This window comes from Pelophylax lessonae, assembly GCF_965119305.1.
Source record: "Pelophylax lessonae genome assembly, chromosome: 2".
NCBI lineage: Eukaryota > Metazoa > Chordata > Amphibia > Anura > Ranidae > Pelophylax > Pelophylax lessonae.
Genome location: NC_138769.1, coordinates 582,965,056 through 582,991,313, shown reverse-complemented (window position 1 = coordinate 582,991,313; position 26,258 = coordinate 582,965,056). Strand labels below are relative to the sequence as shown.

Below are 26,258 nucleotides of genomic sequence, written 5' to 3'. Positions count from 1 at the left end.
GAGATGGCGCCCGCCTGTTCCTTGTATGGTGAGTAAATGTTCACCCCCTGGGACGGTCGGACCTTCACAACCCTGGGTTCCCCTCTGTCTTATCACGCACCCCCCCTAACTGCCCCCCCTCACTATTAGGTACTATTGGGATGTTTGTGACTACTCCCGGGGGCTAGGACCGAGCTTTAGGGCGCAGGTGGGGGTGGGGGGCTGCACCGCCGGCGACGGACGAACAGTTGTGCGGGGTGGGGGGGTTCTACCTATCACTCCAGGGCCCACCTTCCAATCAATCCCGTCCAGAAGGCTGGGGGGTCCCCATGAGGGTCCTCAGTAGCTTCGCAGGTCGCGCAGGGCCTCCATTTTCTTGTAGCCACATGTGCCATTTTTCAGTGGATTTCTCATAGGAATCACTGATGTGAGTTCCTGGAGACGTTGTTCTGGGTGGAGCCTCTCCCTATACCCTGGTGCTGATCTTCAGATCTTTCTTTCTGGATCGAGATCGCTGCTGACACGTGCTGTGCAGATGTTCTGGGCCTCCTGGTATATCTTTGGTGTAGGGTGGTGAGTCTTGGGGGTCTTCAGTGCGCTTTACCTGACCTTTGGGGGCACTGTAGCGCAGTGGGACATTTAAAAAAAAAAGACATTTTTCAACGTTTTGCTGACGGGTTCCTCTGGTGCAACATGGACCCTGCAGAACATGTGTCCCCACCTGACCCCCCTCATGGAGGCCACAGGCCCTCCGGATCCCAGCTATCAATAGATGCACTGTTGGCGGTCCTGGAATCGTTTGTGTCCTGGGTGGAGGTGGCCTTTAAAGGGCGAGGTGCCAAAAAATGCCCTCGGCCTACCCCTGCCTCATCTTATGTCTCAGATTCTGAGTCTGACTCAGCCACCGCAGACACGGGTCTCCTGGCCTGGTCTACTACCTCACGCCCTGTCTCGTCTGACAGTGTGGACGACGTTTCTACTTTCGCCACTGCACAAGAAAAGGCGCTGGTGGATGCACTGGTTGTATCTGTGCGTGAGACTCTAAAAATGGAGGACGCAGCTATGATTGCGACTGAGGCACATGTTACGATTGGCGCTCACAAGCCGTCCAGAGTGGCAAAGGTTTTTCCCTTTCCCGCGTATTTTGGCAAGATGCTCAAAAAAGAATGGGACCACCCAAAGCGTTCCCCTGGGGTGCCTAAGAAGATTGCTAGACGCTCCCCTTTTAAGGAGTCCCTTATAAAGAAGCGGACTGTGCCACCTACGGTAGACCCCCCGTCTCAAGGCTGAATAAAGCTACCATGATCCCAGTGGAGGATTCCCTGTCCTTTAAGGATTTGGCCGATAGAAAGGCGGAGTCTATGGCTCGCAATATGTACTCCCTGGCAGGGTCTGCACTAAGACTGGTGTTTACAGTTGCACTGGTCTAGCAAACATTGACTGAATGGGCTAAGTTACTACGCTGTAACCTGGAGGGGAAACATCTTCCTCCTGCCTTTGAGAAGCTGCTGGACCAGCTGGTGCAGGTTTTGCAATTTGTTTGCGATGCCACGCTGGATACTGCTTCCATATTGGGCCGACTGTCGGTTTCGGCAGTGGTCCTCCGGCGTATAATTTAGTGCTGGTCTGCAGATCAGACCTCAAAGAAGGCCTTGACTGATCTGCCTTTTCAAGGAGATCGCCTGTTTATGGCTACCCTGGAAGACATTATCAAAGGTCTCACAGGGGGTAAAAGTACGTTTCTCCCACAGGCTAACAAGGGTAAGGACACGTGTCACAGACGGGGGTCCCTCCTTTTCACGTACAAGATGTTTTTTCCTCCCCCAGGGTCAGTCGATAAGGCAAAGCCCTTCAAGACACCCTCGGGTGGTTCCAAGCGACCCTCGTCTGGCAAACAAAAATTGAGTTTTTCCAGACCTGAGGACAAGACCGCTTCGGCCTGAAGGTGCACCCCCACCCATATCTGGGGTGGGGGGATGTCTTTGCCGGTTCCCGGACCTGTGGCTATCCCGGATACAAGACAAATGGGTTCAAGAGGTCATATGGTCCAGTTACAAAATTGGGTTTCGATCCATCCCGCTGGTAAGGTTTTTCCCTTCCAATGTGCGACTGTCCCCGGATCGTTTACAAGCTCTCTTTGGGGCAGTTCAGAGCCTGGTACAACAGGGAGTAATAGTTCCGGTTCCATGTGCGAAAAATTTTCAGGGTTTTTATTCAAACCTGTTTACGGCCCCCAGGAAGGAAGGCAAGGTGCGTCAAATCCTGGACCTGAAGGCACTGAGTTGCTTTGTGCAATTTAAAAAATTCAAGATGGAATCAGTTTGCACGGTGGGGGCTTCTCTACATCAGGGGGATTTCTTGGTCTCCATAGACATCAAAGATGCCTACCTTCACATCCCGATATGTGCATGACACCAACGTTTCTTCATTTTGCTGTGGGAGAGGATCACTATCAGTTTGTGGCATTACCCTTTTCGTCTCGCCTCTGCTCCTCGGGTCTTCACAATGGTGTTGGCTCCGGTCCTGGCGCTGTTGCGACAGCAGGGGATATCAGTCCTGAGTTACCTGGACGATTTGCTTCTACGTGCGGAGTCTCCCATGGTGCTGGAAACAAATTTGGAAATCACCTCTGGAGGAGTTTGGGTGGATTCTGAACCGTCAGAAGTCGTCCTTGGTCCCTTCCATGAGACTGGACTATCTGGGTCTGACTTTGGTCCTCAGCCAGGGTGTTTCTTAATCCAGAAAAACTCCAAAAACTCCAGACCGTGGTTTCAGCTGTTGCTGTCCAGCAAATAGTCGTCCTTTTGGACCTGTATGAGAGTTCTGGGACTGATGGTGTCGTCCTTCGAGGCGGTCCCCTTCTCTCAATTCCACACGAGGATCCTCCAGAAGGAAATCCTTCTCAAATGGAACAAGAATCCGAATTCCCTGGACAATCAGATCCAGCTGAGCCAGGTGTCCAGGGAGTCCCTGATATGGTGGCTTCGGTCCCCGATGCTCAAGCAAGGGAAATCCTTCCTCCCTGTATATTGGACGATTGTCACCACTGATGCCAGTCTGTCCGGGTGGGGAGGGATTCTCAGCAGGTTCTCTCAAGGAGACTGGTCCCTGGAAGAATCAAGGTTACCAATCAATGTTCTGGAGCTGAGAGCGATCAGGCTTTGCCTAGTCCACTGGACCGAGCACCTGCAGGGTTGTCCAATGCGCATTAAATCGGACAATGCCACGGCCGGGGCTTATGTCAATCACCAAGGGGGCACCAAAAGTGTCCTTGCGGCCTTGGAAATGGCAGGCATCCTACGGTGGGCGGAACGCTTTGTTCCAGCTCTCTCTGTTGTTCACATTCCAGGGGTGGACAATTGGCAGGCGAATTACCTCAGTCGACAGACCTTGGATGCAGGGGAATGGTCCCTCCATCTGGAGGTATTCCAGCAGTTGTGCCTTCATTGGGGCACTCCAGATGTAGATCTGTTGGCGTCTCAGATCAACAAGAGAGTGCAGAGGTTTGTGGCCTGTTCCCGGGTTGCTCTGGCAGATGCCGCAGACGTGCTGGTGGCCCTGTGGGGTCAGTATTAGCTGATGTATGCCTTTCCTCCTCTCAAGTTGCTGCCAACACTTTACAGGACCGAGGTGGAAGGGATTCTGGTCATTCTTCTGGCTCTGGACTGGCCTCGCTGAGCTTGGTAAGCCAACCTGGTCAGGCTAGTCGCGGACGCTCCTTGGAGACTTCCTCTCAGGGAGGACTTGCTGTCTCAGGGGACAATCTTCCATCCTGCTTTACAGTCGCTGGCTTTGATGGCTTGGCTGTTGAAAGCCAGGTGCTGAAGGACGGGGTTGTCTGCTTCAGTGATTCCCACTCTACTTACAGCGAGAAATGCAACTTCTAGGAAGATCTATCATCGTACGTGGAAGTCGTATATTGCATGGTGTGACTCCCTTGGGATTCCCCCTTGCTCTTACTCGGTGGCTAGGATCTTGGCCTTCCTGCAACAGGGAGTTAATCAGAAATTTGTTTTGAGTACTGTCAAGGGTCAGGTCTCGGCCTTGGCAATTTTCTTCCGAAGGCCATTAGCCTCCCATTCCCTGGTATGTAACTTTATCCAGGGGGTGCGACACTTGCCACCTCCGGTGCGACCTCCGTTGCCACCTTGGGACCTTAATTTGGTGCTGTCGGTTCTCCAGAAACCTCCTTTTGAAAGTATTCGGGAGATTCCCTTGCTTTCCTTGTGCCAGAAGGTGGCCTTTTTGGTGGCTATTACTTCTGCTCGCAGGGTGTCGGAACTGGCAGCGTTGTTCTGTCGTTCTCCCTACCTGGTGGTTCACAGGGATAACGTGTCCGGATCCGTCCTTCCTTCCAAAGGTGGTTTCCAGTTTTCACTTGAATGAGGACATCGTATTACCCTCTTTGTGTCCTAGGCCAAAACATCCTAGGGAAATTGCATTACATACCTTGGATGGGGTTCGGCCAATCAGGGTGTACTTGGCGACTACTGAGTCTTTTCGAAAGTCAGATTCGCTCTTTGTGGTCATGGATGGCCCAAAGAAAGGGCTACCTGCGTCTGCTGCGACTATTTCTAGATGGATCAGACAGACAGTGATGCAGACTTATTCAATTAGGATTAAAGGTTCCACCTTTCCCTGTTAAGGCGCATTCTACTCGGGCGCTTAGTGCTTCCTGGGCTTTTCGCCATCAGGCATTTGTGCTTCAGGTTTGCAAGGCGGCTATCTGGTCGTCCGGTCACACTTTCACAAAGTTTTACAAGGTGCATGTGCTGGCATCTGCAGATGCCTTTTTTGGCCGCAAAGTTTTGCAGGCTGCTGTTTAAGGGGTTTTCTCAGTCTCTCTTGAGGGTGTTTTTTTTCAGGTGGGTCTCATGTTGTTCTGATGAGTCCTATGTTGCCTGGTTGGCTATGGTTTAGACTTGGGGACTTATTTTTCTGCTGTTCCCACCCCTCATTTTATGGCACTGCTTTGCTACGTCTCTACTGATATGAAGATCAGAGACTGTGTCCGTCAATGAATGATAGAGAAAATTGGATTTTTGTCTTACCGTAAAATCCTTTTCTCTTAAGTTCATTGACAGACACAGTACCCACCCCTCTATTTGAGTTGGTTTGGTATTATTTTTTCTGACACTGCTATGATACAAAACTGACATCCTATAGTAGGTAGAGAGGGTATACCCCCTGGGACTGCTCATAGGCGTAGCCAGAACTTTTTTCTGTCTAGTGTCCTACTCCTGTAGGGGGCAGTATAACCCTACTGATATGAAGATCAGAGACTGAGTCTGTCAATGAATGATAGAGAAAAGGATTTTACGGTAAAACAAAAATTCAAATTTTCCACTTGTCAACAGACCATTTTAAATTATCTTTGACCCCCGATAATAGAGCATAATAGAGCTTTACTTTGCATTTTATTATGGCACGGCAAACTGTGTTCACAGACAGTGATTTTTGGAAGTATTCCTGAACCCATAGAGTGATGTCCATCACAGTACCATGCCTGTTATTAGTGCAGTGCCATCTGAGGGCCAGAAGATCACTGGCATTCAGTATTGTGTTTTGGCCTTGTCCCTTGCACACACAGATTTTTCTAGATTCTGACTCTTTTGATTATATATTTAAAAAGGTGGTCCAGCCCCCCCCCCCCCTCCCCATAAAAAATTAAAAACAGCTACATATACTGTAACTGATGACTTTTAATATTAGGACACTTACCTGTCCTGGAATCCAGCGGTCAATGTTTTCATCAGCTCTCGAGTGCTGCCCCCCTCCTCCCCTGAAAGGTGCCAAATGTGGCACCGGAGGGGGTGGGTAGAGTCGGATAAGCGGAGCTCTGCTTTAAGGTCTTTGCAATGTTAGGTTAAAGAACATTATTCTGAAGTTTTAGAAAATTTTTAAATGCAGCTTTCCACAGATTAGTTAGCCTCTGCCCATCTTTACTTCTGAGACACTCTGACTTTCAAAGATGCTCATTTTATACCCAGTTATGTTGTTGACCTGTTGCCTGTTAATCTAATTAGTTGCAAACTGTTCTTCCAGTTCTTCCTTGTTAGTACCACTTACTTTGCCAGCTTTTTGTTTTCCTGCCCCAACTTTTTTGAGACGTGTTGCTGCCATCAATTTTAAATTTACCTTATTTTTTTTCTTAAAATTATACATTTTATCAGTTTAAACATTTTATATGTTTTCTATTTTCTATTGTGAATAAAATATGGGTTTATGAGATTTGCAATTTTTTTAATGTAGATTTTACAGAGCGTCCCAACTTTTTTGGAATTAGGGTTGTAATATGATATAATAATAGATTTAATACAAGTGATGCACTTTGGAGCTAAAAATAAGAATGCACGTTACTCAATCGGGGGTGAACCTCTGGGGGAATCGAGAATGAACATGGATCTGGGCGCCCTAGTAGATTTCAGGCCCAGTTTGGTGTTTTGTCTCATTCGAAATCCTAGTCTAGAATAAAGTAACCCCGTTGTAAAAAGTTTGCTCAACTTTTCACAAAAAAAAAAAATGAAATACCCTCCCTCAATTTGCTGATGCCACTATTTTTTCCACAGTGTTTCACATCGCTGACTTCCTCCTATTGGCTCTAGGCTGCATTCCTAGCATTTTACAAAAACTGGGGATGACCCAGGGTGTACACTGCAATGTGAATGCACTATAGCAGTGTACACCATTTTAAAAATTGCTGAGAGAGAGGGGAAAGGTTCTTTTTTTAGCAGAATAGACATGAAAAAGTCTCTTCTGCTGAAAAAAAACTCTATCCCCAGCATTAAAAAGATAAAGTTCTGCATTAAAAATAAACAATCTTGGAGACATAATATAAAGGTTTGAAACATCTTTGACCGGAAGATCTCTTGCACATCTCTGTGGTGGCCTTTATTCATTCCCTAGGACATTATGGTGATAAGTTAAGTAGCCATTTATCATATATCTGACCTCCCTCTTGGTGGGTGAGTATAAGAGAGACTATGGTGAGTTCCTCCTCTTTGTCATGGCTCTTCTATGTCCCCTCTTTTATCACTTTTCTCTTTCTATTATGTATTTATGTTTTTGAATGTACAGATCTTAGCAAGGATTGTTCACTGCTGTGCTTTGTAATGTTTATTCCTCTTTAAAAACATTTCAATAAAAACAAAAAATTCCCTGCACATGACATTAAAACATATCTATGGTCAAAATGTAAATTCAGATATTTATGTCTACTTTGTATTTTAATTATTTGTAGCCTACTGCTATTACTCTGAACAATGTTGAAGTTTGTGAACTTACCCTGTGAAGCTCCCCACACATTTACTTCTGTAAATTCTGTGACACGTATTCATTATATAACCTGTTGATAGGAACTTCTGTATCACAGAATTCACAGAGCCTTCCTTCTGAACTACATAGTTGCTGAGAGAAGGAGTTTTAGGAGGCAGAGTCAGTACAAGAATCACAGCTTGTAGGCAGCAAGAAACTGATAGTAAACGGCAGAGGAGAAGCTGTAAAGCATGCAGGGAATGCCGGAATTTGTGGAAGAAGATGGCCAGCAGACAGGCAGCACTTACAACATGAAAGAAAATTTCTCTTTCATTCACTGATGGACACAGCTCAATGTCTTCTAGACCCTTGGGCCTAGGACTAGGCGGAAACAATTTTGGTTACGCCCCTGAGGCAGTCCCAGTGGGTATACCCAGTGCTGTATTCTGGCCTAGGCCAACAAGGCCCAGGCCTAGGGCGGCACTTTGCAGGGGGGCAGCAAACAAGTCCAAATATCTTAAAAGAGTAATCTTACTAATTCCGTGACATAAGGCTGTACTAATGGGCACTGATAAGGCTGCACTGGTGGCAACTGATGTGGCTGCACTGGTGACCACTGATGAGGCCACACTGATATGCTGCACTGATGGGCAGTAAACAGGTGGCACTGATAAGGCTGCACTGATGAGGCTGAACTTATGGGAACTGATGAAGCTACACTGATGGGCACTGATATACTGTGGTTATTGTCTGTGGTTTACAGATGACAGGGTGGGTCATAATCAGGAAGGGGTGTGGCCTTTACTGGAAGGGGTGGGTCATATTTAAATTAGGGGGTGCACAAGTTTAGTCAGGCCTAGGGCAGCATAAAACCTAAATACACCACTGGGTATACCATCACTTCCTGCTATAATGTGGGGTACACACTAGTAGAAAATCTGCCGAAAATTCCCGCCCGATGTGAAATCGTCCGATTTTCACCTAGCGTGTACACAACTTTCAGCAGCCGATGCCGACATTTTCAACGAAAAAAAACGGAGGGACAAACACCAAAATTTTTTTCGTTCGTCCGCAGACGACCCATTTTTCGTTTAATGTGTATGCAGTACGTCCGTGAAAAATCGGATACGAAAGACCGCGCATGATCTGAAGTTGCTGACAACCCAGAAGTCTAGGAACAAATGTGCCAAAAAAAAAGAAAAATCGGACGAGAAATTTCGTGAACATTTATGCACTGTCGACTAAAAACAGTAATGAACGCTGAGAAGACAGGGAAAGATGGTGCGGTGGATTGCCGGGAGTGGTGCCCTTCTGATGCCAAGGTGTGGTGAGTAGTGTCCCCCCTCTTTTCTCTGGGAATTGCTGGGGTGGTCACAGCCCTACCTGGGGATGGTAGCCCCCCGTGTGCTTCCTCCCCTCACGTTCTCCCCCCTCTCCCCCGCGGGGTTTACCCCACATTGGTCATCCTCACCTGTCCCCTCCCCTAGTCCTCTTTTTGGGTACTCGGGTGTTTTTTGGGGTGGGGGGGCTACATTGGTGTGGGGCCAGAGGCCAATGGGTGTGTGCGGTTGGCAGCCTCCTTTTAGGGGTACCTGCATTCTTTGCACTATGGGGGGATCTCTGGGGGGCTCCACCCTGGTGGACTATTACTTCCCTAGAGTCTCGGGGTCCACGTGGTGCTGCCATTTTGCTGTGGATGGTTTTCTCTATCCTCGGCGGCCATGTTTGTGTAGTCCGGCGGCCATGTTTTGGGTTTCCCTGTGTAATAGATAGCGGTGGCCATTTTCTTGTAATCCGGAGGTGTTTGGACTCGAGAGAAGTCCAGTCTGCCGATCAACATATTGGAGATTCTGGCGATCAGACTTTGTCTGTCCCAGTGGATGCATCGTCTGCAGGGGTGCCCGGTGAGGATACAATCGGACAATGCTACGGCGGAGGCATATGTCAATCATTAAGGGGGCACAAGGAGTGCCCTGGCGACCCGGGAAGAAGCCAGAAATCTGAAGTGGGCAAAACTATATGTTCTGGCCCCCTCTGCTGTGCAAATTCCGGGGGTAGAGAATTGGCAAGCGGACTATCTCAGTTGGCAGACGTTGGATCAGGGAGAATGGTCTCTTCACCCGGAGGGGTTTCATTAGCTGTGTCTCTGGTGGGGGATCCCCGATGTGGATCTGTTGGCCTCCCGTCTCAACAGGAAGGTGCAGAGGTTCATGTCAAGGTCTCGGGATCCTCTGGCCGATGCCGCAGATGCCCTGGTGGCCCCTTGGGGTCAGTATCATCTGATTTACGCTTTTCCTCCAATACAACTTCTGTCGAGACTGCTACGCAGAATCGAGGTAGAAGGGATTCTAGTCATTCTGGTGGCACCAGACTGGCCTCGCCGGTCTTGGTACGCAGGCCTGGTAAGGCTGGTAGCAGATGTCCCTTGGAAACTTCCTCTCAGGGAAGATCTTCTGTCTCAGGGACCAATTTTCCATCCTGCGTTACGGTCGCTAGCTTTAATGGCATGGCTATTGAAAGCCAGGTGCTGAAGGACAGAGGGCCGTTGGAGTCGGTGATTCCTACTCTGTTTAAAGCTAGGAAATCTAATTCTAGGAAAGTTTATCATTGAGTTTGGAAGGTGTACATTACTTAGTGTAAGTCTCAGAGGGTTTCTCCCTGTTCCTTCTCTGTGTCTCGCCTATTGGAGTTTCTACAACTGGATGTAGATCAACGTTTGGCTCTGGGCACCATCAAGGGCCAGATTTCCACTTTGGCCATATTTTTCCAAAGGCCGTTGGGGGCGAAGTCCTTGGTTCACACTTTTTTGCAGGGAGTTTGCCATCTGGCTCCTTAGGTGCGATCCTTGGTACCTCTGTGGGATCTCAATTTGGTACTGTCGGTACTATAAAAGCTTTCTTTTGAAAACATTTGTGAACTTCCTTTGCTCACTCTGTCGCAGAAGGTGGCCTTTTTGGTTGCTATTACTTCTGCGCGTAGGGTGTCGGAGTTGCCTGCATTGTCCTGTCGGTCACCTTTCCTGGTGATTCACAGGGACAAAGTGGTGTTACGACCCTGTCAGGTGTTCCTTCCTAAGGTTGTCTCAGATTTCATTTGAATGAAGACATTGTTTGACCGTCCTTATGTCCTAAGCCTAAAGAAATTGTTCTACATTCCTTGCATGTAGTTAGGGCTATTCGGGTGTACCTGGCAGGGTGACTGAGTCGATTTGGAAATAGTAAGGGGTAGGCTGCACCTGCTGTGACCATTTCCAGATGGATCAGGTAGGTGGTGGTGCAGGCCTATTCTATTAAGGGTCAGGTTCCTCCTTTCCCGGTCAAGGCGCATTCTACGAGAGCGCTTAGTGCCTCCTGGGCCTTCCGTCATCAGGAATCAGTGATGCAGATGTGCAAGGCAGCTACGTGGTCGTCTGTACATACATTCACAACGTTTTATAAGGTGGATGTACTTACATCTTCGGATGCTGTTTTTGGCTGCAAAGTTTTGCAGGCTGCGGTTGCAGAGGCTCTCGCTTCTTGAGGGTGTATTTTTTCCTGGTGGTGAGCTCCAGTTGTTCCTGGTTGAGCTCCTGTTTTTACCTGGTTGGCTATGTTTAGCCTTGTTGGGAAATATATGTATTGCTGTGTTTTCCCACCTCTCATGTTGATACTGCTTTGGGACATCCCAAGGGTCTAGAAGACATGGAGCTGTGTCCGTCCGTGTACGAAAGAGAAAACTGGATTTTTGTCTTACCGTAAAATCCTTTTCTCTGAGGTTCACTGACGGACACAGCACCCGCCCCTCTGTTGGGTTGAGTTATGTATTCTTCTGACACTGCTTGTTACAAACTGAAGTCCTATAGCAGGAAGTGATGGTATACCACCATGGACTGCCTCAGGGGTGTGTCCATAATTGTTTTCCCCTAGTCCTATTCCTGAAGAGAGAGCAGCATAAGCCCAAGGGTCTAGATGACATGGAGATGTGTCCGTCAGTGAACCTAAAGGATTTTACGGTAAGACTAAAATTCATTTTTTTCATGTAGGCTTATATTGGATTGTCAAAAATAACTGTTGTCTTTGTATTGATATTACAATGCTAATGTTATAATTTTAAAGCGTATGTTGTGACCATGATTTCCTTTTTAAGTGGAACTGAACCCCACCTATCCTTTACAGCCAAGGAAGCTACCATGTTAGGCTCTGTTTGATCTGCAGTTGCCATGGTGCTAAACATGTGATCAGTTATGACACCAGCCATTCGTGGCATGCCTTGACTGTAATCGTTTTAGAAAGCAGTTAAAAGTGATTTTAAAGTCTCTGTTTTTTTTTTCTTTAAAAATAATAAACATGTTATACTTACCTGCTCTATGCAGGGGTTTTGCTCAGAGTCAGAGCAGCCCCCATCCTCCTCTTCTCGGGTCCCTAACTGGCGCTCCTGGCCCCTCCTTCCTGTTGAGTGCCCTCACAGCAACCAACTTGCTATGGGGCACCCGAACCGAGCCGCAGCTCTGTGTGTCCATTCAAACACAGTGCCACGGTTCGGCCCCGCCCCTTCTCTCTCCTGATTGGCTAACTGACTTTGATTGACAACAGCAGGAGCCATTCGTGCACATCACTGGAGGAAGACAAGGCTCAGGTAAGTATTAGGAGGGCTAAAGTTGGGTTGCTGCACCCAGAAGGTTTTTTATCTTAATGCATGGAATGCATTAAGATAAAAAAAACTTCTGCCTTTAGAATCACTTTAAATCAATGTGTTTAATCCTGCTTTAAGGCAGCACTTAATTGACTCAGTGACTCTTTTTCTATTTAGAGCCACACTCTGGAGGATATGATGAAGACGGTATAAATCTAGAAGAGATACGTGAATTTGCCAAGGACTTTAAAATTCGCCGTTTATCTCTTGGTCTGACTCAAACACAGGTGGGCCAAGCATTGACAGCCACAGAAGGACCAGCGTATAGCCAGTCTGCCATCTGTAGGTAAGACATAGGGTAGTCTGTTCATATACATGGCACAGAAGCTGTATTAAATGAATACCATCCATATGGCACACAAAAGTGGCATTTTAGGAGAGAGAAATGTGGTGACTTGCTCTCTAGCATTTACCCACAAAGCTAGCACTGCAGGGACAAAGTTTGATTTAAATATGCATGTGTAGGGTTGTATGTATGCAAACTCAGGCATTGAAAGTTACCTACACAGGCCTTCAAATTCTTACAGAGCTAAAGTCAAGCTCTGACCCACCTTTCATGACTGTTTCTTGAGCCTCTCTATTGTTTAACAAAACCACCTATCATAGTCTAATGCTGGCCATAGACTTAAGTGGCCATCCCTGCTCATCAGAAGTCGATTGTTTGATCAACTTCTGTGGAAGGGAAAACCTGGAAAAGTCTAGCTGATCAGCGGCTGCAGCCAGTCACCTGCAGCCACTGATCAGTGTATTCTTACAGCTGTGGGTCTTGCTGCCAGAATACAGTGTCTCAGAGGGAGGATTCCTTCATCCACCTTAATGCACCTTGTGTGGCTGAAGGAATCCCTTATTTTTTTTCAAATATTTTTTTTTCATTTCTGTATATGGCCAGCTTTAAGTGGTAGTAAACACTTTTCGCTTATTTTTACCTACAGGTAAGCTTTTATTAAAATTAATATCTCCTAAATGTGCACGGCTTAGAAGATTTTCCAGTGAGAAGCAGCCGATGACATCACCGGCGCATGTGCTCTGAAGAAACAGCATACTTTTCAGAGGTCTGTGTTGTAAACCGCCACTCCCATGTGCATGCCCGGGAGTGACGTCGCTACTTGGCTATTCAAGCAGCCGCAGCCCACTAACCTGAGAGGAAGAGCAGGTAATGATGGAAGCTTCTGCAGCGGTGACAGCGCTCCGCTGGAGGGCTTCCTTTTAAGCTAAGTCTCTCATAATGGTGCATACTAGCACATTATGGTATAACCTTGCTGTTTAAGTATATTTCTCTATCGTCCATTGACAGACGCAGCTCTCATCCTTCTTAGACCATTGGGTTATGCTGCCCCCTGCAGGAGTAGTACTAGGCAGGAAAAAAAGAAATTCACCACGCCCACGGGGCTGTCCCTATAGGCATAACCCCACACACCCTGCTTCAGCAAAACAGTTTGTTTCTGCCTAGTGAAGGAGCAGGACCTAGGTTGCTGATGGGACTTCGGTCTCAGTTTTTTTTATTCTTTTAAGAATATTTTGTTTTATTTATCTTTACTCACTTTGCTAGTTAGTGTTCAGGGGCATCCTCCTGGTGATCTACAAGCAATGCTGGTTGAGGTTTTGCACTGGATAATCTAGATCCTCAGCCTGGCCTACAAGTGTGAGCAGGTTATAGTCCCGCACTAGGCCTCTTCACGATGGAGCCCATTTTTGGATGGAGAAGAGCCTGTGAGTGGTTATCTCGCTGGGATACGACGACCTGGAACGCCTCGAGTGGCAGCGTACCCCTCAGCTGGCAGCACCCCCACTCCGGGTGGGAGGTGGTCTGTCCGGAGCGGAGCCCACCCGGTCCATGGTATGGTGAGTAAATGCAGCCCCCCTTGTCCCTTGGTGGTCTTGGGGGTGACGTGGGCCCTCTCCTGGGAATAATGGGACCTGGACTTCCTAAAAGATCCTCCTGGCCTGTCAAGCTACCCTGCCCTGTGCCCTGCCCCCTGGGGGGTGCTATTGTTGCGGCACCCTGGGGCTGGTGGAAATGTTACCTTTTCCTGCTGGTTCTGGTTGTAGACCCCTTATGGCCTTCATATTGGGGGTCCTTAACCGCATGGCGCGCCATGGGCGCCGCCATCTTTAGTGTGGGCAATAGAATTTTTTTCCAAAATTACTTGTATAGGGCAGCCATTTTCCCTGTGCTTCCCATAGACTTGCATTGGCAGCCATTTTTGTGTAGTCCTATGAAGCTACACAGGCAGCGTGACCTTTCAAATACCAGACTGATGTCATATCCTGTGTCTCTCACTTTCCTGCGGCACAGACCGATTCAGGAGGTTTTCTTTGACCATAAAGTACTGGGGTCTTTGTGGGCATATCCCCAGGGCCGGACTGGGAATAAAATTCAGCCCTGGAAATAATTTCATACCAGCCCCATAGCATTATTATACTGACCCAACAGCATAACGCTATTATTTTCTTGTTCATAAAAGGGAAAACTATGCATTTTAAAGCACATTTGAAGAGTGTATTATATATAGATACGACAGATATGAAAGCATATAGGGCTTTATATATATATATCAGCAAATTTCGGGTAAAAGTGGTAAAAGAGCTGCCATGGTACAGGAGGTGGTCATAGGCTGTGTGTGCATGGTACAGGACATGTCAGAGGCTGCGGGCATGGTGCAGGAGATGCAGGGGCTGCGAACATGGTACAGGAGATGCAGGTGCTGCGGACATGGTACAGGAGATGCAGGTGCTCTGGACATGGTACAGGATATGCAGGTGCTCTGGACATGGTACAGGAGATGCAGAGGCTGCGGGCATGGTGCAGGAGATGCAGAGGCAGCAGACATGGTACAGGAGATGTCAGAGGCTGTGGACATGGTACAGGAGGACATGTCGGGGGCTGCGGACATGGTACAGGATGACATGTCGGGGGCTGCAGGCATGGTATAGGAGATGCAGGGGCTGCAGACATGGTATAGGAGATGCAGGGGCTGCGGACATGGTGCAGGAGATGCAGGGGCTCTGGACATGGTGCAGGAGATGCAGGGGCTGCAGACATGGTGCAGGAGATGCAGGGGTTGTGGGCATGGTGCAGGAGATGCAGGGGCTGCACGCATGGTGCAGGAGATGCAGGGGTTGCGGGCATAGTGCAGGAGATGCAGGGGCTGCAGGCATGGTACAGCAGATGCAGGGGCTGCGGGCATGGTGCAGGAGATTCAGGGGCTGCGGACATAGTGCAGGAGATGCAGGGGTTGTGGGCATGGTGCAGGAGATGCAGGGGTTTCGGGCATGGTGCAGGAGATTTAGTGGCTGCGGGCAAGGTGCAGGGGCTGCGGACATGGTACAGAAGATGCAGGGGTTGCGAGCATGGTGCAGGGTCTGTGGGCATGGTGCAGGAGATGCAGGGGCTAAGGGCATGGTGCAGGGGATGCAGGGTTTGCGGGCATGGGGCAGGAGATGCAGGGCTGTGGACATGGTACAAGAGATGCAGGGCTGTGGGCATGGTACAAGAGATGCAGGGCTGTAGGCATGGTGCAGGAGATGCAGGGGTTATTATATATTATACCTGTGGGGGTATACCCTCGCGCCACTGGATCGGGCCTGTATGTTATGAAATTCCTGGTATTTGGTCTAATAAGCAGCAGCTGGAGGATAGATTAAGTGAAGAGAACCTCACCTCAGCGCTTGCTATAAATGAGCTATTACATTTAAAGTGCTCCTATTGTGAATATGTGCAATATTTGGCAATAAATATGTAAACCATACTCTGCAAATTATGTTTTACCTTATGAACTGTTTAATTGTGCAGTATATAAATCCAACATATCACAAATTAATATAAGTGCAAATTCCGCAAAATGTGTCCAAAAAGAACTTGTGCAATTATGCAGTGTGTGAATACAACGTATCACAAATGTGCAACACAATATGGTATTAGTGTAAAATCCACAATATTTCACAGGAAAGTGCTCTGTGCACAATTGAAGATAAAGTGCTTAAATAATGAAAAATCTGTCCTTGCACAATACCACTTGTGTGGTTACCCCCACTGGGTTCAGCGAAGCAGATCCGATTCAGCAGGCTGGCCTAGAGCTGCCCAGTCCCTGGCTGTGAATTCCTCCCGTGGGATCATGCAAAAAAAGGGGTACTCCGCATAGTGTAATTCCTCTATAAAAGTACCTCGTTCACTCACTGCTCACATTGTACCGTAACGGCCACGTACATTTCTTTGGAAAACATACCAGGATCTTTTATTACTTTTTATATACTTTTTATGCCTATCCGTTGTACGCATCAGAAGGCTTAATAAACTTTTATTGAGGAATTACACTATGCGGAGTACCCCTTTTTTTGCATGATCCCTTGGGAGGAATCCACAGCCAGGGAACCGGCAGCTCTAGGCCAGCCTGCTGAATCGGATCTGCTTCACTGCACCCAGGGGGGGTAACCACACAAGCGGTAAAGGTTGTACTGTCATATGACAGGTATAACCCACATCATCTTGTGAGTGATTTTATCTATACATGTGTGGATCACTCACTATGTAAAAGTGGTAACCCAGCAGCAAGCTGAGGATCACCGGCACACCCCAAGCACATCCCAAGCACCAGCACTTTATGTCATAAACTGTATATTTGGACATTTGTATTTTTATTTTATACACATCCCATCCCAACTTTTGGCTTATTGCACATTGTGCAAGGACAGATTTTTCATTATTTAGGCACTTTATCTTCAATTGTGCACAGAGCACTTTCCTGTGAAATATTGTGGATTTTACACTAATACCATATTGTGTTGCACATTTGTGATACGTTGTATTCACACACTGCATAATTGTTCATGTTCTTTTTGGACACATTTTGCGGAATTTGCACTTATATTAATTTGTGATATGTTGGATTTATATACTGCACAATTGCACAGTTCATAAGGTAAAACATAATTTGCACGGTTAATGGATTACATATTTATTGGCAAATATTGCACATATTTACAATAGGAGCACTTTAAATATAATAGTTCATTTATAGCATGCGCTGAGGTGAGGTTCCCCTACTGGAAGCCTTCTTCTCTTCAGATGCAGGGGTGGCAGGCATGTTGCAGGAGATGCAGGGGCTGCGGACATGGTACAGGAGATGCAAGGGTTGCGGGCATGGCGCAGGAGATGCAGGGCTGTGGACATGGTGCAGGAGATGCAGGGCTGTGGACATGGTACAGAAGATGCAGGGTGTGGGTATAGTTCAGGCGATGTGGGGCTGTGGGCATAGTACAGGAGATGCAGTGCTGCGGGCATGGTACAGGAGAATCTCCTGTACCATGTCCGCAGCACTGCATCTCCTGAGAAGATGCAGGGGCTGCGGATGAGTCTCACTTACCTTTTGGTGAGGCGCCGCACATTTAAAAATGGCGCCGCCCGGCTCCAACACGTCACCGCGCATGTGCCGCCTGCCCGGGAATAGCCGAACGTGTACAGGCTTTCCCGAGTGGCGGCAGCCCATGCACAGTGCGCATGTCGGGCTGGCCGCGGCCATTTTTTTTTTTACAGTTTTTTTGCAGCCTGAGGGCAGGGGGACTTGCTATCCTACAGGGAAATTTCCCGGTATCCCGGTAGGCCAGTCCGGCCCTGCATATCCCTGCGCACTCTATCTGTATATATTTAAAGGGGACTCCGCAGTCCCTGGTGATCAGCGGTGGGGACCATGATCGGCGCTTTTAAAGTGACAGTACTCCTTTTTTTCTGTTGAAATACTATGGAGTCCCAGGTAGTGATTTCACCCTCAGACCCCTTAGTGTGACTACTGGACCTTCCGGATCGCAGTCGCTGGCCGCGATTTCAGCAGCACTGGAAACCCTGGCAACCAAGGTCGATTTTTTTCCTTTCAATAAATTTTTATTGAAATAAAAAATATACAAAGTATCAACTTTTGTATAAAACATTGTAACTTACAGGTAGCAGGTACAACAATGGACGGATAAAAGCAGTGTGTTTAAGGAAACACAAGGGTAACCTGTCAGAGAGCTGCCTAAAGTGCAATCAAAAACTTAAATATCCACACTGGAGGGGGTCACTAAACATAGTGAATAGGCGAGTCCCACCCCCTCGACACCCCAAATGGGAACATAACGCGCCAAGAGGATGGAGGCGCCTGCCCACGCGGACTCCAGGAATGAAAGTATAGAACAGACAATACGTTACTTTCAGCTTCGATAAAGATATTTTGGCATAATGAGCATTAAGAAGGTGCGGCTGCTACATCAGTATTAACAAGGCATGTGAGTTTGCGTGAATGAAGAGAGAGGTGAGACAGAGAGAGAAATGAGGAAAGAGAGGGCTGATTAGAAAGAGAATCAGGGAGGAAGTGACAGGCAAATATACCTTAATGAAGAAAGTGAATAGAAACATAGAAACATAGAATGTGTCGGCAGATAAGAACCATTTGGCCCATCTAGTCTGCCCAATATATCTGAATCCTATCAATAGTCCCTGGCCCTATCTTATATGAAGGATAGCCTTATGCCTATCCCATGCATGCTTAAACTCCTTCACTGTATTTGCAGCTACCACTTCTGCAGGAAGGTTATTCCATGCATCCACTACTCTCTCAGTAAAGTAATACTTCCTCATATTACTTTTAAACCTTTGCCCCTCTAATTTAAAACTGTGTCCTCTTGTGGTAGTTTTTCTTCTTTTAAATATGCTCTCCTCCTTTACCGAGTTGATTCCCTTTATGTATTTAAAAGTTTCTATCATATCCCCTCTGTCTCTTCTTTCTTCCAAGCTATACATGTTAAGGTCCTTTAACCTTTCCTGGTAAGTTTTTTCTTGCAATCCAGCATAAGCACTTCTCTCTTTCTACTGCTTATACCTCTCCCTATACATCCAAGCATTCTGCTGGCATTTCATGCTGCTCTATTACATTGCCTTCCCACCTTTAAGTCTTCTGAAATAATTACTCCTAAATCCCTTTCCTCAGATACTGAGGTCAGGACTGTGTCAAATATTCTATATTCTGCCTTTGGGTTTTTACGCCCCAGGTGCATTATCTTGCACTTATCCACATTAAATTTCAGTTGCCAGAGTTATGACCATTCTTCTAGTTTTCCTAAATCCTTTTCCATTTGGCATTTCCCTCCAGGAACATCAACCTGTTACATATCTTTGTGTCATCAGCAAAAAGACAAACCTTACCATCGAGGCCTTTTGCAATATCACTTATGAAGATATTAAACAAAATTGGTCCCAGTACAGATCCCTGAGGTACCCCACTGGTAACATGACCTTGTTCTGAATGTTCTCCATTGACTACAACCCTCTGTTGTCTGTCACTCAGCCACTGCCTAATCCACTCAACAATATGGGAGTCCATGCTCAATGACTGCAGTTTATTGATAAGTCTTCTATGTGGGACAGTGTCAAAAGCCTTACTAAAATCTAGATATGCAATGTCTACTGCACCTCCGCCGTCTATTATTTTAGTCACCCAGTCAAAAAAATCTATAAGATTTGTTTGACATGATCTCCCTGAAGTAAACCCATGTTGTTTTTCATCTTGCAATCCATGGGATTTAAGATGTTCCACAATCCTATCCTTTAATAGGGTTTCCATTAATTTGCCTACTATTGATGTCAGACTCACTGGTCTATAGTTGCTCGATTCCTCCCTACTACCTTTCTTGTGAATGGGCACGACATTTGCCAATTTCCAATCTTCCGGGACTCCTGTTACTAATGATTGGTTAAATAAATCTGTTAATGGTTTTGCCAGCTCACCACTAAGCTCTTTTAATAATTTTGGGTGCATCTCATCAGGACCCTGTGACTTATTTGTCTTCACTCTAGACAGCAATCTTAGAACGTCTTCCTCTGTAAAGACATATGCATCAAACGATTCATTAGTCATCCTTTCAAGTGGAGGTCCTTCTCCTTCTTTTTCTTCTGTAAAAACTGAACAGAAGTATTAATTAAGGCAGTCGGCTAGCCCTTTATTCTCTTCTACATACCTTCCGTCCTTTGTTTTTAATTTAGTTATTCCTTGTTTTAATTTCCTTTTTTCATTTATATATCTGAAGAATGTCTTATCCCCCTTTTTCATAGACTGAGCTAGTTTTTCTTCTGCCTATGCTTTAGAAGTTCTTATAACTTGCTTGGCCTCTTTCTGTCTAATCTTGTAGATTTCCTTATCTTCATTGCTCTGGGTTTTTTTTATAATTACAAAATGCTAGCTTTTTATTTTTAATGATTTGGGCCACTTCTGCTGAGTACCACAGTGGTCTCTTCCTTTTTTTGCTTTTACTGACAAGTCTAATGCAATTTTCTGTTGCCTTCAATAATGCACCTTTTAAGTAGTCCCATTTCTCCTGGACTCCATGTAATCCGTTCCAGTCTGATAAGGACTCATTTATGACTAATTTCATTTTTGAAAAGTCTGTTTTTCTAAAATCTAAAACTTTTGTTTTTGTGTGGTGTGACTCTTTCACAGTTCTTATATTAAACCACACTGACTGGTGATCACTAGATCCCAAGGTTTCGCCTACAGTGACATCATATACCGAATCCCCATTTGTGAATACCAAATCCAAAATGGCCTCCCTCCGGGTTGGCTCCTCAACCACTTGTTGCAGAGACTCATTATCAATGAGTATTCCGGGCTGTAAAAAGGCCCGGGTTGGGCATACAGGGTGTACAGACCAAAATAGCATATCTATGGGGAGGTATTAGGAGATATAAATGTTCATATATAAGGCCCAGGGTTCCCAAGTTGCTTCAAAGGCTTCACATGTGTTCTCTAACTTGCTCACCAAAGCTTCCTGTGACATAATCCAAGAAATCTTCCTCTTAGCTTTAATGAAAGATACCTGGGGACGTTTCCATGCCCCCACAATAGTGAGTTTGGCTCCTGTCAACATAAACCTTATCAATTTCTGTGTGAGCTTTGGTAGCTGGTCTCACCGGGGCATTGAGAAGCGCTATTTGAGGTGTCATGGGGACCGGGTTGTCATTGACTTTGCGGATCATGGAAAAAAATTTTGTTCCAGAATTTCTGTATTTTGGGGCAGATCCACCAAATATGGTGCATGTTCCCCAGGAGCCCACAGCCCCTGAAACACACCGGGTCTGGGGAGGGGTACATTGTAGCCAATATGGTTGGGACCAGGTACCATCTCAATAGCACTTTCAGGTTACATAGTTACATAGTTAGTAAGGTTGAAAAAAGACATCAGTCCATCCAGTTCAACCTATGCATCCAGTTCAACCTATGAATGCGTGTGTGTGTTTGCTTTTAATCGTACATTGTATACCCCTGTATGTTGTGGTCTTTAAGGTGTCCATCTACTAGTTTTTTGAAACTATCGATGCTCCCTGCTGATACGACTGCTTGTGGAAGAGAATTCCACATCCTTACTGCTCTTACAGTGAAGAACCCCTTACGCACTTTAAGGTTAAACCGCCTTTCCTCTAGTTTTAGTGAGTGGCCACGTGTCTTATTGTACCTCCTTTCTCTGAATAGTTTGTTCCTTATGCTCGGGTCACCAGTACAGTATTGGCTTCGGTCAAAGAGACATTGAACATACCTTTAGTTGCTGAGGCTGCTACACGGTTCCAGTCTTCAGGTGACCACGTAAATGCCAGGTCTCTCTCCCAGTCTAGCATGTATTGGGTTTTGGACTGGTCTGCTGCCAGAGAGCTGTAAGTGATAGAAATACCCCCTTTTCTTTTCTCATCCTGACCACACCAACTCTCTTAGAGTGTAAGTCTCGGAAGGTGAGTTCGAGGATCTCCTAGCGAGTTCAGGAAGTGATAATTGAGTAAACCAGAATTTTTCAGTAATGGGCATGCCCAATTTTTTCTGGCAATAAGATTCTGTTAAAGGGCCAGACGGGGACAGAAAGTGGCCAATCCTATACATCCCCTTATCCAACCACCATTGAAATGATCGCAAAATGCAAGGGAGTGGGAGAGAGTGGGGGCCAGAATGGGCGGTCTAGATTTAGGAGGGCACCATAGCAGAAAGTCTATCGTATGGCGGGGTATAGCCTGTCTTTCGATATTGATCCAATCTGGGGTGCCAGATTTCCTGTATACATCCGACAATTGGGCCAGTTGAGAAAATTAAATCCACGCTGCTTTCGGGACCAGTACAGTACCGTCTTAGAGAAGCGATAGCCCCTCCTCCCGCAGATATATTTATTAATTTGTGATTGAAACTTCTTGAGAAACTCTCTGGGGACAGGAATAGGGAGGGAACGCGCCAGTACGTATCCCGGAAGTGACGTCAGGACGGCCAGCGCTGTGTCCCCAGCATATGGGAAGTGTCGATTCTCCACTCGCTACTACCCAGGGCTTCGAGACCGCTAGTGCCATCCTGAATCTGGACACTGGGATGATTCTTTTCCCTGTCACATACTGCTATGCTGTTTTTATCATACCGTTTGTGAGTACCTGTTCATTTGATATATTAAACATATGATCCTGACATACTGCACTCAGTGTGGCGCCTGTTTTCTCCCTGCAGCTCATCACAAGCCCCTTCTACTTGTTTGCAGAGCAGCCTGCGGAGTGTGGTGCATGGATACGTATGTAGATGGACTTTTTATATAAGGACTCTTCTTATTTAATTTATACCATCTAGTCATTGTGCTCATTTATTAGTATAAGTTGGTCATTGGAGTGTGCGGAAGCGTTTGTTGTTTTTTTTTTTTTTTTGGACACTTATCTTTTCCCAGTTGTGCGCCAGGTTTAACCCCCTTCCTTTCAACGAAAATAGTATAGGATCCTCGGAAGCAGGGTAATTTTTATAGAGTTAATTCTCCCCAACCACGATAATGATAGAGGGGACCATCTATCTAAGTCTGAGAGAAGAGTTTTTACTAGAGAAGGATAGTTATGGCGAAATAGAGAGTCTATACGAGGGGTCACGTTGATTCCCAAGTAAGGGATTGAATTATCAGCCCATAGGAAAGGAAATTTAATCTTAAGACGGTCCACTAAGCTTGGATCTAAATTGATATTCAAAGCCAGGGATTTGTTGTAATTGACCGTGAGACCTGACCCTCTGAAAAAACATTGCAGGGTGTGACAAATAACTGGCAGAGAGAAAATCGGGGAGGAGACAAGTAGAAGAATGTCATCTGCAAGTAGGGCACATTTATGACAGAAGGGACCGCAAGGAACACCAGAGATATCAGGATGATCTCTAATCGCGATGGCGAGGGATTCGATAGCTATAACAAAGATCAGAGGGGACAGGGGGCATCCCTGTCTCGTTCCGCAAGCTATCTTGAAGGGGGAAGAATAAAAGCCCTGGACTCTGATCTGTGCTACGGGGTTGGAGTAAAGTGCTGATATAATATTCATAAAAGTATTACCAAATCCCCATCGTCTCAGAATTGCGAAAATATATGGCCAGGATACCGAGTCAAAGGTTTTTGAACATTCAGGGAGAGGAGCAGGCCCCTCTCCAGCGGGTTGCCATCCCAGCCCGAACCCAAGAGGGAAATGATATCTACCGCTCGGCAGATTTGATCCGGTCCTTGGCGACCCGGAATAAAGCCCACCTGGTCTTTATGAATGTAGAGAGATATGAAGGATACAATGAGATTAGAGAGGATTTTGGTCAAGAGTTTAAGGTCATTATTTATCAACCAGATGGGTCTGTAGTTATTGACCAGACTGGGGTGTTTGCCTGGCTTCGGGAGGACAGATATTTATGCTGAGTTTAGGGAAGTGTCCAGGGGTTTTCCCTGCCTTAGTCCATTGAAAAACCGAGCAAGATATGGGGAGAGGTGGGGAGAAAAAGTTTTGTAGTACAAAGCTGGGAAGCCATCGGGACCACGGGCAGAGCGGCACTTTGCCTCTTTAATAACTTGGAGAATTTCCTCCTCAGAGATCGGTTGTTCCATGATCGATCGGTGCCTGTCTGCCGGTTTGGGGATGTTAATGGAGTTAAGAAACTCCTCAAGCTCTGGTGGAGACAAGGAAGGATAGGGGTTATAAAGTTTGGAGTAGAACTCTCGAAAAGCTCTTAGAATCCTAGTTGGGTTTTGGGATAGAGTCCCACCTGCTATTTTAAGCTTTGGAAGGGCCTGTTGTTTGGGTCTAGGGGTAAGTCTGCAAGCGAGCATGGATCCCTGTCTATTGGACTGACAATAAAACCGTGCATTTGCCCAACTTGGATGTTTTTCAGCTTTAGATGTGAGTATTAAATTCAGCACGAGTCTGGCTTCATATAGTTTTGCTATGGAGTCCCCAGTGGGATTACGTTTATGGGATTTGCTCAGAGCCAAGAATTCAGATTCGAGGCGGGCAATTTCCGTCGCAGTGGCTTTTTTCATTTGTGAAGATATTTTGATCAATTTGCCTCGTACGGTGGCTTTATGGGCTGCCCATAAGTTCTCAGCTGGAATATCGTTAGTATCATTAAGAGTGAAGTATTCCTGCCAAGGTAATTTGAGCTCCTGGACTCTGCAAGGGTCATTGAGAATGGATTTATTAAATTTCCATTCGAATTCCCCTTTCCTACTGCCCAGATTTTCTAGGAACAGAAAGAGAGCGGAGTGGTCCAACCAGACAGAGTCTCGGATATCGGATCTGCCGGCCAAGGGGACCTGATGAGATGCGATAAAAAAGTGATCAATTCTAGAGAAGGATTGGTGTGGGTTAGAAAAGTGGGTATAATCCCGCAGGGAAGGGTTAATCTCCCTTCAAATATCAATGAGGCCCTGTTGGGCTAACAGACGTGCTATCTGGGGACTGTCTGGTGGGGCGAGTAAGGCTCTTGCCCGGAGGGCGTTTTTTGCCCAGGCCTTGGTCAAAGGCCACATTGGAGTCGCCTCGAAAGATAACAAATCCCTCGATGAGGGGGTTCAATGTTTGAAACATATCCTGGAAAAAGGATTTTTGTTTGTCGTTAGGAGCGTTAGGAGCGTAAAATGAGATGAACGAGAAGAGAGTCTCATTTATAAGGCCCCTGACTAAAAGGTATCTTCTCAGAGGTCCCCGTATTCGGACTGAAGGGAGAATTTGCAATTACGGGAGAAGACGATGGCCACCTCTTTAGTTTTATTGTCAGCATTAGCTAGGAAAAAGGTGGGAAACTTAGAGTGAATAAACTTGGGTTTATATTGAGCAGGGAAATGCGTCTCCTGAAGGAATACTACATCCACTCTTTGAGAGTGTTAAAAATTTAGGACTTTTTTACGCTTTACCGGAGAGTTAAATCCCTGTGTGTTCTGAGTCACTAGGGACCATGGCGAGGCAAGATGGGGAGGGATATTACAAAAAGATGCTTACCCAGCAGCAGACCAGTCCATTTTCGTTGAAAGTCTCGGAACAGAGAGCAGCCAGTGCAGGAAAATGCAGAACCTCTGAAAACAAGGAGCAAAGGTACACCATTAGTTATGGAAGACATTAGTAAAACAAGGATAAAAGGAGGAAGAAAGGTACTTTAACGCAGCCACACCAGGTGTTAAATTGTATGATGATAATAAAACCATCCAGTGACCAAAAAACAGCCTTCCTTAAAAAAGAGAAGGGAAATCCAGTCAGGAGAGTTGTTAATAACATGTCTCCAGAGCGGGTTGAGGGGCAAGAGTACCGCCCTGGCCTCAAAGGCCCCAATGAAAAATTTTAGCGTCAGCTAGAGAATTACACAAAAAAATAGCAGGAAAGGTAAATAACAGTAAATGCATAACTCTTGCAGAAGACCTTAAAAAAGAAATGGGATAGGGGGATGGATAAAAGAGGGAGATGGTGGGGATAATGCAAAAAAAAAAAGCAAGGCCTCAGTTTGTATGAGGAGAGATGAGTTCAATGGTAAGTCGAATCATCACGGAGTACTTGATTGGAGGTCGGAAAGATATTCCAAAAAAAAAAATTAGGAAGGAAAGTCCATGAGTGGATGGACAGAGGGAAACTTTTCAGAAGCTGGGGTCTCATCAAGTAGTAGGGTCATTCCTAGACTTTCTGGACTTGACTTTATGCCAAAGAGGGAACAGTGGGCTTGCAGGTTGAGAGCGTTTGGAAGAGTTGGAAGCATTCTCAGGTGGTGAAGGTGAAGGATCTTGAGAAATTAAGTGAAGCTTTAACAAAAGTTGCTCCCCTTCTTGGAAAATGCAAAAGAGTAAGATTTCTGTTTAAATTCAAATTTCAAGCCAAATGGGAAAAGCCACCAATATTTAATGTCCTTGCTGGAAAGGACATTGAGCAATGGCTTGACAGCTTTGTGTTTTCGAATTGTAGCTGGAGATAGATCAGTGAAGATTTGTATGGGCTTACCCTGGAAGCTGATCTGATTTAGAGAGCGAGCCCTTCTCATTACCTCCTCTTTAATGCCACAATAGTGAGGCTTGACAATAATGTCCCTGGG

At 46.2% G+C, this 26,258-nt stretch overlaps 1 protein-coding gene across 1 annotated transcript in view; it reads left to right on the top strand.

The window, feature by feature from the left end:
• Positions 1 to 26,258, top strand: part of POU6F1 (POU class 6 homeobox 1) — a 220,988-nt gene that overhangs the window by 177,325 nt on the left and 17,405 nt on the right. Inside the window, exon 9 of the mRNA XM_082247200.1 lies at positions 12,022 to 12,190. Within this exon, the coding sequence (XP_082103326.1) occupies positions 12,022 to 12,190 (169 nt within the window). The remainder of the gene's footprint in view (positions 1 to 12,021; positions 12,191 to 26,258) is intronic.